Genomic DNA, 12,714 nt, shown 5'->3' with positions numbered 1-12,714 from the left:
TCTCTAACGCAGACTTCTGCTCCCATAGCCTGTGACCTGGGAACATCCAGTCTACTCGGACCCACTTGGTGCATCTATATCTACCACCGCTGTGCTAGGACCTGACGGGCTACCACCCCACACCCTAGCCAATACGCCTGCAATTCCTCTCTACAGAGACAAAGCATCAAAGATGATGCTTAAAATTGAGGATCCCCAGGAGAGAGGGCATTGATTGTCCTGAATCCCTGTGGTGGCCAGATGAATTTCTTGAGAGTTGACTTAACAGAGAATGGGTCTTCTGCTCTTTTGTGTCTGTAACTTTGAGACTTCTCCAGCTACACTTCGGACCCCTCATCTACCCAATGACATGCTAATACTCACCTCTCCAACCTGCAGAGAGAATTAAGCGTTGAAAGATAACCTTATTCCGTGTGTACGTGTTCAGTTGCTCAGTGGTGTCCAACTCTTTGTGACCCCACGGACTGTAGCCCGCCAGATTCCTTTGTCCATGGGATTTCCCAGGCATGAATACTGGAGTGGGTTGCCATTTCCTCCTCCAGGGGATCTTCCCAACCCAAGGATCAAACCTGTGTCTCCCTTGTCTCCTGCATTGCAGGTGGATTCTTTACCACTGAGCCACCACGGAAGGTTCTTAAATAGGTCACTAAACAATACCTCTTATTTTTTTAGTTAGTTATTAGATCTTCAAGGAAGATAGAACACTGAAGGGCAAAAAGGATATCTCTGTCAGTATCTTGTTGGAGTCAGGTGTATATCTTTCAGTCAGGTGTATATGAGAATATTCAAAGTGGCACATACTTGAGTGTCTGAACTCAGGAAGACCTTAGAGCCAGGGCAACAGAGTCAGGACAAGAAAAGGATGAGGAACTTAGGCCAAGGGAAAGGGACCAATCTAAGGTCACAGAGAGGAGTAAGCGCAAAAATAGGATGAGGACCTGGGTCTCCAGGATCCAAGGGCAGATGGAGGTAAGCAGAAAGAGAAAGATAACCATCACTCCCACACTCTAGATCTTCAAATAGGGCCCCTACCTTCTTTAGCTTGTTAACGAAGGTAAAAGCCATCCACTGTTGGAGACCAGGATATTAATCACCACAGAGGCCCATGGTACTCCCTTATGGGTAAAAATATGGAACAATAACCAACTTCCGTGGGTCTGGGAAATCCAGTGGCCCTCTGCACTTTGTCTACTCTGCTGGATTATAAATGCTCATGAAATTACTCCATTTGGACTAAGTAACCACAGGCCCTTTGACCTGTGCTAATCCCCAAATGCTTCCCAGACGTTTACTGCCAGATTAGCTTGGACCACAAAGATAGAAAAACCAGAGCACACATCATTAGATCTCTCTCATTTGGATGCCATCAGGCTTCCATAAGCAGTCACCTAAAAACATCGCAGGCCACTGGGATAGATGGGCTAATCTAACTGGGAGGTGGAAAGGTTTGACAGCAAATCTGTACCAGACGCATAAAAGGTACTTGCAGAATGTTTGCTGAGCAAGTGAATGAATGATGCCCCCTAGCTTTGTAGTCAGATGATCCTGAATAGGACTGTGACAATGGAACCTTCACTTCACTAAACACTTTGCTAATAGGAGACAGGAAAGCCCAAGGCAGTCACAAGAATTCCATGACATCACGTATGTAGAGCCCCTGCAGTAATTCTTGGAATAGTCAGCAATGAATATGCATCAGTTGCTTCCACTCCTCTAAAAAAGCACATTATTAAAAAGAAAAAAAAAAAAGGAACTTGAAAGAGTTTTTACAATCAAAGTCAGCTGGAGCAGAAAGCAGGGTCCCAGTGGGGGTCTGCTAAACATGATGTAATGAGTTAATGGAAGGACCATGAATGAAGCCCAGATGCCCAGCCTCCTGTCCAGCTGTCTCTTAAAACAACCAAGACTTTCATATAGCCAGGCACGTGTCCAGGCAGGTTCCTCACCTGGAACGCCAGTCCTTCCCACATCACCTACAACACACTCAGCTTGGCTCCAAATTCACCTCTCCTTTAAAAACTTTCCTGACTCTTCAAGTCCTCGTTAGAACTGACACCCCAGCCCCCAGTTCCCATCTGACTCAGCACATACCTGTATGTGGGCCAGTAACACTTCCCATATTAGGTCACTGACTAGCTAATGCATCTTGATATTCATAGTCCTGAGACTTGTGATTTAAACTTAGGAACAGATTTAGGGAGTATCTCTTGAATGAATGAATGATAAACAACTGATGCCAGGCATGGACACTACCGAAGGCAGAATTTTCAAAAGTTTGCCTTATTCACGCTGAACGTGCCACAGAGGCCGGCAGCCACCTTCAGAGTTCATGACACCAAAACAAAATTAATTACAGGATCACAGAATATCCTGGCACTTGTGAGCCTCTGATAACCATCTCTTAGAGGAGCAGCAAACCGCTTCTCAGGGGCACTTAAAACACTGCAGTATTTCTCCCTTTGTCCTTCCACAGTCCCTCCTCCTCACCTGGACGACAGGCAGTCCAAGAATGTCCATTCCAGCCTCTCTGGCAAGCTGCTCTGAGCAGCCTGGCATAACAAATGGGCCTGGACAGGAAGGAGACTCACCTTTCTTCGTCCTTAAAGATGAATTTCCGCAGCTTGAGGTCCCGGAGCACCAGCCCCCCGTCGTGGCAGTGGGCCACGGCCGAGGCAATCTGGTAGAAGAGCCTGGCCGCCTCCTCCTCCCTCAGCTTCTTGCAGGTACGGACGAAGGAATGCATGTCCCCATAGCTCCGCTCAAAGAACACATAGGCTTTGGTCTCCCCCAGGATAATTTCGGTGATTTGGTTGATGTTGCTGTGGGCAGACAGGCAAAAGCAGGGGGCCAGGGACTCCTGGTAGCAGCTGATATCAAATACCTAGGGCAGGATGAACAATATCAAGAGTCAGAGATACCTCCTATAAAACCAGATCACAGAATGCAGATGCCTCCCGTAGACATGGGTTGAGCTTGAACCCCTGATCACACTGGCCCTGCCTTCCAGCTGTACAGCATTGAATAAGTCGCTTGACTTCTCTGAGCCTCCAAATCCTCCTGTGCAAAAGGGCAAGTGATTGACTCACAGTGTTGGGAGGATTATATGAGAAAATGAAGGTCAGAATGCTTAGCAAGATGTAATGCAATACACAAATGGTAAGTTTTGTTATGTTTTTCTCTCTATCCTAATCGCCTCTGTTTATAAAAAAATTAAGGCAAAATTTGAGACATCCCAAGCTGCACAGACAACATCTTATTTACCTTCAAAGGAAAAAAAAGCATCCATACACCAACACTACACAGCTCTAGCAACCATATATAAAATAATTTTGCTACAGAATTGGATTGCATAGCAGTATACAACATAATAGCAATTAATAGATTAAATGTGTAGACTGAAGGTTACGTAATTCAGTACCTTCATCTCACAGATGTGGAAATCGAGGCTTGGATAACAAGTCAAATCAAGCCCCCAGCGGCAGAGCTAAGAAAGGACACAGTCCTGATTAAGAAAGCAGCCACGCTCCTTTCTCTCTTCCCTCCACACATATCTAGCTCAATGAATCAGTTATGCAATGATTTTCTATGAATCAAAATGAGCCTGTGAAATGCCACCTCAATGTGGGGTTATTTCGAAAGCAAATCCACCCTCAATACCTTTTGGGAACAGATCTAATAAGAATTAACACTACAGAGGTTTTCTCAGGTTAAAAAAGAAAAATGTTTTCATTCAAGACCTCCAGTAAATCAGGGATACAAGTCTCTGGGTTTGGAATGTGGCTTTCCTATCTGCCCGGGGAATGTGGGTATGATGAGTCTATTCCGTGTCTGCAAGAGTGAGGGGCGGGTGTGGGTGTTCCTTGCTGGGAAGTATGGAGAGCCAACATTGCTCTAACAATACACTGAATGTTGACAGTTCACCATCATTTAGCTTCTTCGGTCTCTCTTTCATTAGTTAGAACACACTCTTCTTGATCATCATTTTGCGGTGTGTGGAGGGGAATGAAAAACACTGGCCCAGAAACCATCTAATTTGAGTATATAATCCTGGCTTGGCCACCGATAATCTGGAGGAGGTGGATAAAGCGTTCAGGATCACTCGGCTGCTCTCCTTCTCATAAACTGAAGACACTGATTGGAAACACTGTTGACCTTTATAGGTCCGGACCCTACCTGAGAATCTGATGAAAGCTCTGGCCCCTCTTAGCTGACGATGCCCATTCTCAAAAGCTCGTACAATAATAATAGATTTGTCTTAAGGGGACTTACAGGCTTTCCATAACCCAGTCAGGGACATAGGCTGCTATTTAAGAATCCCTGAGTGAAGCCTCTCTTCGTTTCAAAAAACAAAACCCCCAAATCTGTGAGTCAAACGGCCCTGTAAGAACCTCGGGAGGGCTGGTGCGAACGCGGGTGAGGAAGCAAAGTAACGTTGTGAATGAACCATAATGAGGCATCTCAGGAAAGCAGCGCAGCTGCTGCCACTATAACCTAGAATTTAAGAATGAATACTTCCGTGTCCCCAGAGACCACAAATCACACCCTGATACTGTCAAATGATGACCTGCCAGCAGTGACCTCAGAGGTCCGTTCAATTAGGCATCTGAAATGCTTGAGTCAACTTTAACACCCAGACTGCAGAAACCCAGGAAAGCCTCAGAAATTTCCCAGAGTAATAAAGGCTTTGCAGTAACTAATGTAAACATTGCGTTATATAAGGAGGACGCTGGGATCTGAAGCACCAGGCTGCAGGCTCTGTAGCCAATGCTCATGGGGTAATGATTATTTATAACATATTTCCTGCTTTGAGTTGGATTTTTAAAAAAATAAAAGGTGATTTTTTTTTTTGGCTCAGTACCCTTAGTCTATTATCCTGTCCCACTGAAAAACTGAATGAACATTAAAATTAAAAGTCAAACATATTCAGAGCACCTTCAGAATGTAGCCATACCCTTTGTAGGAGAGACCAAATTCCAAGATGGTGGACATAATATGCAAAATAAAGCAAGTACTTATGTTTTCCCAAATGGGTAGGAACCAAACTTTTATTACGAGCTGTAACAGGCATTTATGAGCTTGGACTGGTATTTAAACCATCACCTTCAAGTGCAAAATCAAGCCATAAGCCTCAGTGCCAGCCTCTTTTAAATGTTTAATTTAGATCCTTAGTTATATAATGTGACAGATAGATAAGGCAGTGAGATTAGGCCATCATTCATAGTATTTGCAAAAAAAAAAAAAAGTGCCCATTTTGCCAAGATAGTAATTATGTCAATCTGCACAGTGACTACAAGCATTTCCATGAAAACGATAAGCTAAGGACACCCTAAAGTCCCCTTCTTTCATCTGCCTAGCTTAACACAGACACAGGAAGACAATAAAGAGGCATGATTATTTTTGTTAAATGACGCTCCAGTCTCTCTCTCTCCCAAAATAATGTCCTATAGAATTCCACAGAGTTCCTGTGAGTAGCATCTTTGCACTGGATCTATTGTTACAAAGACTTTTTTCCTGGGTCAACACAGAGCTAGGAGACAGGAACTCTACATTCTAAGATGTCAAAAGGAACTGGATTCAATGTGTAGACTTCACTGAGCCTGCAGTAAGCCAAGAGTCCACAGTGTGTCTATGAGGGTAGTTCATAGAAGCAGCCTTATAAAAACCACTTGGAGCTTCCTAGGATATATACAACCATGCAGCTATGCTTGCATAAGAAGTCACCCACATCACCTCTGGTGAAAAGGCAGGCAAACAGAGCTGCTGTGTCTTAAAGGGATGACCTCTGTCAAGCAGAACAATGATACTGCACTTAAATCCACTTGCAGCAGCACAGTAATTGGTGAGGGGCTGATTCAATCTTTGCCATAACTAAACCAGCAGATTAAGCACAGTTTCAGGCCAGAGAGCAAGTCTACGAATGACACTGTAAGGTCAGTCTCAAGTGAAATATGTCTTGAAAAAAATCTGAAGAGAGAAAGAAACAGCAGGGGCCAGAGTCACCTCTGTCTTTAAACAAAGAAATAACAGGGCAAGATGTTCTTGCAGAATTTGGCGGCAGACTCCTTTTACTTAAAAGCATCTCCAGCCTTTGAAAAATATTAAAATGCTCTACTGAAGTTGAGCAAAAGGAGTGAAAACACACTGCTGGGTGATTGTGCATATTTCATATGAGAGTGGCAGCTCTGTGGAATTCATTCATTTCAGAGGATGACTACCCTATTGTACAACGTTGTAGGTCTTCTGAGAATTCAACCCAGCTCTGAATAGCTTCCTGAATTTTGGTTAACTGGGAATAGCTGCTCTGAGTCTCAATAACTTGGAGAAGGTGCAAAATACCAAATGCTCAGTCCAAGCAGAGAGTAGTATTTAAAGAGTCTCTGATTTCCCCCTGAGGTCTCAACCGAACAACTGCACAACAGACTGGAGACCCTCCATAAAACCCATTTTTCACAATGAAATACTCCAGTCCCAGGTGAAAGAAAGCAAGTTCACAAAGCAGCCTATGGTTGATGGTAAAAGTGTGGTGCATTATTTGTAGCACAGTTATGCAGAGTGCCCGTTTCAAAAGGGGGGGGTATCCCCACTTCGAACTATCTCCTTAACCCCTCCCCAAACAAAACCGACACTAAGCTAAGCTAAAATTAAGTGACAATGAATTCTTCATCTATGTCCCACTCTTGGGTAGCCTGCTCTACCGTCTTCATTTTTTTTTTTTCTTTTGCAACTATTCCCCTGCTCATCCCCTTGTCTTGGAGCCCTGTGAACGCACACAAAGACACAGAGACACAAACCAGTTCAGGGTCAAAGACGAAAAGGAAACTGAAGTACCCATCTCTGTATTAGCACTGTGAATCCCCGAGGCTCCAAATGCTGGCCTCTAAACCCTACAGGCAAAGGTGTATGTTGGGCGGGTTGGGGGGTAGGTAGTGGGGGCAAATGGGTCGGGGGTGGGGGGGCGGAGTTCAGGCAAGGAAAGCTGGAGATGAGAAGAAATAGAGACAAGAGAAAAAGACCCTAAGGATTCACAATTTCCTATACCCAGAGGTGCGCTGGTGGCTTTGATTTCCGCCCCCAACCTTCCTTTCAAGGCTCCAGGCAGAAGGAGGCTCTTTGTAAACTCCTTCCCCGCGCTGAGCCCCTGGGCTCAGCCAGAGGGGACACCTTTGTGCGTCTCTTTTAAAGGGCACCTACGGAACAAAGGTTCCACACCTGCACGCTGCCGAGAACAATGGCTGCGAAAGGAACCGAGGCATCAGCGCCTAGAAATTAGCCGGGGGATTCCCTACACGGTGCTGGCAGGGGAGGGGGCTGGACCCAGGGAGAAATCCCCGGGCCGCGGGACCCGGCGTAACGCAGAGGGGCTCCACGAGCCGAAGGGACCACGCGTGGTCGTGGCCCCCGCTCAGTCCCGCCGCCTTCTCCGCGGCGGGCTCTCCCCAGAACGCCCCCGCCGCAGCCCGCCCCATTGTCTGCAACGCTCTAAAAACTTCGCGACTAGTCGAACGCGAACAAATAAATTCAGAACCCCATTTAACAAGCCCACGGATAATTAATCAGGCGACTCTCCCTCCCCCGGACCGCAGGGCTCTGCAACCTCCCGCCCCCTCCCAAAGGCCGGGGCATCTTTTCAAAAGACAAAACAGCCAAAAGCAAACCCCGGGCTCTTTACCTTGCACACCAGCTCCTCTCCACTGTGCAGATGCACGGCCCGAAAAACGTGGTCTCCCTCCAGGGGTTCCAACAATAAGTATTTCCCAATGCAAGAAACGCAATGCGACAAGTTCGGAGTCTCAGGCGGGCTCGGGGAGCCGAGGTTCGGGCTGAAACTCTGGCTGGGTTCGGCAGATCTTATAGACGACAACTCCTCGAAATCCTGGGTTTTGTTCCGCGATCTCCCATATCTTGCTATTGTGATGGGGGTAGACCTGTGTATGTTCATGAGTGTGGGGATCGCACTCGACAAACAAAAAAAAACCGCTGGAGAGATGAGTCGCGGGCGAGTGCGGCTGCAGGCGCCTCCGTGCCACGGATGTTAAAAGGGATCGAGAGGGGAGGGACGGGAAGGGGGCTACGTGGAGAAAGAGTTAGAAGCACCCACCAAACGGCAGCCGCCGGGCACCTCGTCTGCTCCGAGCCCGACTCCCGGGGGGTCCTCGGTCGGCGGCAACTCGGGTCCTTTTGTTACCCCCAAAGCCGCCAGCGATTTGCAGAATCTTCGCACTTTTAGTTTCTCTCTCGCGCTCGCTCCTTTTGCAACGTGGATCTGGACTTGTAACCGGATTGCTAAGGTGAGGAGCTGCAGCTCTGGGGCTCCCGAAGCAGTCCCCACGCAGGCTCCCGAGGCAGACGGGGCGGAGGAGCCTCGCTGTAGTTTGTGCAGTCTTCGGGGAGCGCACACGGCCGCCGCTTGGTCTCGGCGCGTAAGAAACCAAACAAAAAGAAAAAGGAAACAAGCCCGGGTACCGGCTCGCGCCGCACCGCAGACTGAATCCGCGCTGCACCCCCTTTTTTGGTGGAAAGGGTGGGGGGCGTGGAAGGCGGGCGGGGGGGAGGTTGCCGGAGAGGGTCCGGAGAGGGTAATTACCTACGTTTTAACTGTAGATGGCGTCTGAGGCTTTTCCAAGATCGCTAGAGCTCTCCAAAATTTAAACAAACAGACAAAAAGAAAAAAAAAAAATAGCAAGGGAGCATTTAACTTAGAGCGGTCAGCGCTGCCAACAAAAGATTGCAAAAGCCGGGCACGGAGTTGCGGGCCGGGCTCAGGTACGCGACAAAGCCCAGGGCTTGGCCCGCCGGGCGGAGGTCAGCACCGGCTCATGCCGTCGCCGCTCCCTCGCGCTCTGGATAGGCCTCCGGAGAAAGCGAGAAGTGCGCGCAGGAAGGACGAGGGTAGATCAATGGTCTCCGGTGTCCCCAACACGAGCTTCCGGGGGTCCTCCCGGCGCAGGAAAGGGATGCACCTCCAGCCCAGTCAACCCACGCCGTCTCCTCTCTCGCTCTTTTCACTGGATCGCGCCTTGGAATAATTTGCCACCGCTCCGTCACCCCTTACCCTCAACCCAAACTGCCTGGCGGGGTTGTTTTGGAGAAAATTGACGGCTTCTCTTCTTCTTTGATTTTTGTTCTTCCCCCCACCCGGAGGTTAAGAGAAACGTGTATTGGAAATGGAAGGGGACGGCCGACGGTGCCCGAGGCCAATCCCCGAGCTCAGCACGCCCGCATCTCTCGGCGAGGCGGTATTAATAGTTACTTACGTGGCCGGGGATCTCTGCGCGAGCGGGGCTGTGTGTGTGCGCGCGCGCGCCTCGCTCGCGCTCGGTCTCCCCATTCAATGTCACCGACACATTTCCACTGAGCCTCCGCCCCCCTCTCCCCCCCAACTCCACCACCACCCGGCGGCACCAGCGACTGGCTGAGCGCAGCGTCGGCCCCGCCCCGCCCCCGCCCGGGGCCCCCCCTCATTGAGCCGGAGGCCCATCAATCAGCCTCTCCGCTGCCAGTCCTCTGGCAGCTCCCCGCGCCCGCAGGCGACTGCCACTGCCATTGCAGCTCCCGGCTCCGGACGCGAGCGCTCGCCTTCCCCCTTCCCCCCCAGGATGGCTCAGCCCGGGTGAGGTAAACAAAGTGCTTTATCCACCCGGGGCCCGGAGCCGGTGAGGTAGCGCACCCGGCCAGGGAGGGACTGTCCCGGCGCCGCCACCGGCTAACTGCGCGCCCTGCTGCAGGCGGCGGGGCGACTTCTGCCCCGCCGCCAAGTCCCTAAGAAGCTCCATCAGTGACGAGTGGACTTCCTAACTCGTTCATCTTCCCGGGTGCTCCTCCCCAGCAAGCCGGGCATCCTCTGAGCGTTCGGACACCGCTGCTCACATAGCTCTTTTCCTTGGAAGATGTGCTTGCCGTACCGTTTCAAAAATCAGTTTCATTATCTTTTTCCAACACTCTCCTCCCCGTATAAGAAAAAACGGATTGCTTGCTTTTAGTTGGTGTCCCCCTCCACCCCCCACCTACCATCAGGCTTTTAGTATTTTTCTGCCTGCCAAATACCAGCTCAAAGACATCTTTTAACTCAGACCGCAGGTAATCACTAATTCTTCCGCTCCCAAGACATGCCCAGAGGGCTTTGGCCCAGGCAAACAGTGCTGGCGCATACCTTCTGCGAAGCTTGGGGCTCCTTCAGTCCGAGTCCCTTTCTCTTGTTCTCTTTATGTTTCCTCCCTCAACACACGTGGACCACAGAGGCACTTGGCACTGGGAATCAGATGAGGGCTGCAGGTTCACTCCAGTTATTCCCAATTTCCATAAGAGGTGCCAGTCCTCTGATTTAGGCTAGAACTTGAACAGAGGCCTGGACTGCCAGGCCTTAATCTAATGTATCCTGGTAAACCAAGCAGTCTGATTGGGGACCAAAACAAACAAACAAACCCAAGGGGCTGAGAAAGGGGAGTTTAGAATACTCTGAACTTTTATACCCATGTATGCATATTTTCTGGAGAAGGCAATGGCACCCCACTCCAGTACTCATACCTGGAAAATCCCATGGATGGAGGAGCCTGGAAGGCCGCAGTCCATAGGGTCCAAGAGGGTCAGACACAATTGAGCGACTTCACTTTCACTTTTCACTTTCCGCTTTCATGCATTGGAGAAGGAAATGGCAACCCACTCCAGTGTTCTTGCCTGGAAAATCCCAGGGATGCGGGAGCCTGGTGGGCTGCTGTCTATGGGGTCTCACAGAGTCAGATAGGACTGAAGTGACTTAGCAGCAGCAGCAGCAGCATGCATGTTTTCAGGCTTCCCAGTGGGCACTAGTGGTAAAGAACCTGCCTGCCAATGCAGGTTAGACTTGAGAGGCTTGGGTTCCATCCCTGGGCTGGGAAGATCCCCTGGAGGAGGACATGGCAACCCACTCCAGTATTCTTGTCTGGAGAATCCCATGGACAGAGAAGTCTGGTGGGCTGCAGTCCATAGGGTCGCACAGAGTGGACACAGCTGAGCAGGCACATGCATATTTTCTAGTCTGGGAGGAAAAGCGGACTATATCATGTATTGCCCGTGGCAGGACACTTAAAAAAAATATTTACTTGGCTGTGTCTGGTCTTAGTTGTGGCACCATGTGGGATCTTAGTCCTCCCCACCCACCCAACCAGGGATCAATTCCCTCCACCCATCCCCTGCATTGGAAGGTGGATTCTTAACCACTGAACCACCAGGGAAGTCCTTGGTAGGACACTTTTGAGTCACAAAAAGAGAGCTCTGTAGGATTATGACCACTGGAGCATATTTGCAATTTATGATTATACACAAACTCCAGAGATAAGCCATTCCTGGGAGGTTGGCAGAAGAGAACTTAGACTGTATGACAGGCCACCACAGGGCCACTGGGTTTGAAAAAAGGGTCAAGAAAGTGCTCCCATGTCTTCTGACTCCCTCTCACCAAGTGACTTCTGGAAGACCTTCCTGGCACTCAGTCCCCCACACTAGGGCGACTTGTGTGTTCCCCCAGGCCGTCACCACGAGTGGTGAGCAGGATCCATTCATGAACCTTGGCCCATCGAGGCTCCTCTGCTGGTGCTCGTCTCAGGAACAGGCCTCTGTTCCTCCACTGAGGAGTCAGAAAGAAAGGCACCAGCCTCCCTTGCCAGTGGCCACCAACAGTGCTTTGTAACTAGGAGTTTAGGAGACCCTGTTCCAGCCCTGTCTGGGCCTCTGATATCCAATGAAAATTGAGTCAAGACATTTTTTTTTTCTCCTCCCTGGCTACCCCTTTTTTCAGCTGTAAAGTGAGAAGCCTAACAACCGTCCAGCTCAGCTCACGTGACTGCTTTAGAATTATATTTTTCAATTCCAGGAAATCTATGGTGGTTTACTATAAGCCCAGCCTAGGATGGGTGTTAAGGATCCAAATATGAGTAAGATTTGGTCTCTGCCACCCAGGAGCTTGGAGTCCAGCTTCAGAGAAATACTTGGAAATATATCATTTTATTGTATAACAGTGTGGCTATTAGATATCAAGGCATCCCCTTTTCCTGGGCTTCAGGAAGTTTTCCAGAAAAACTGATTTTTTTCACCCTGAATTTATCCAAAGCAAATATTTAATTGAAACCTACTATGCACCAGATACTTAGTTTTGAGATACAATTATTTTAAAGAATTTTTTTCCTATCCTCATGGATTTTGAAAAAGTTCTATGAGTCATACAATAAGATAAATAAGAGATTGTCATTGGCATTTCTGGTGGAGAGAAAGAATGTACAGAAGCAAAGAAGTGGGTTGTTCTGAAATTTCTAGTAACTCTCATGGCTCTGGTACTGGCAGCTTAGGAGCAGCGGCCAGGCATGTGGCAGAGAGAGTGAACTGGGATTAGAATGAGAAGGGACAGACAGACCAGCCAAAGTAGATGAGATGCAGAGTGAAAGCTGCCATTAAATGGGGAATTGACATGGTTGATTGGGGTTCTAGAAAGATCATACTGAAGGTCATATGAAGTAAATATCAGTGGGCTTCCAAGGAAAAAGAAAGCCCTGTCTCCTGGAGAGACTGAGAAAATGGTCAACATAGTGGTACATAACAGATGCTGTGAGATTCCCTGGTAGCTCAGCTGATAATTTGCCTGCAATTCAGCAGACCCTTGTTGGATTCCTGGGTCAGGAAGATGAACTAGAGAAGGGAGAGGCCACCCACTCCAGTGTTCTTGCCTGGAGAATCCCATGGACAGAG

General features: G+C 48.8%; 1 protein-coding gene across 4 annotated transcripts in view; it reads right to left on the bottom strand.

Annotated features, from left to right (window-relative positions):
* Positions 1–9,388, bottom strand: part of TRIB2 (tribbles pseudokinase 2) — a 29,477-nt gene extending 20,089 nt beyond the window's left edge. Inside the window, exons 1-4 of one of the 4 annotated variants that reach the window (XM_069580208.1) lie at positions 9,255–9,353; positions 8,099–8,636; positions 7,670–7,925; positions 2,589–2,881 (exon numbers count right to left, since the gene is read on the bottom strand). In XM_069580208.1, coding sequence (XP_069436309.1) covers positions 2,589–2,743 — 155 coding nt within the window. In that variant the 5' untranslated portion in view covers positions 2,744–2,881; positions 7,670–7,925; positions 8,099–8,636; positions 9,255–9,353. Of the gene's footprint in view, positions 1–2,588; positions 2,882–7,669; positions 8,033–8,098; positions 8,637–9,254 lie in introns of those variants that run through there. The other 3 variants (XM_069580209.1, XM_069580210.1, XM_069580212.1) reach the window with 3 other exon arrangements.
* Positions 9,389–12,714: the final 3,326 nt, after the last annotated feature.

The sequence above is a fragment of the Ovis canadensis genome, chromosome 3 (genome assembly GCF_042477335.2).
Source record: "Ovis canadensis isolate MfBH-ARS-UI-01 breed Bighorn chromosome 3, ARS-UI_OviCan_v2, whole genome shotgun sequence".
In the NCBI taxonomy this organism is placed as follows: domain Eukaryota; kingdom Metazoa; phylum Chordata; class Mammalia; order Artiodactyla; family Bovidae; genus Ovis; species Ovis canadensis.
Note: the sequence above shows the minus strand (reverse complement) of the source record. Positions and strands in the feature narration are given on the sequence as shown.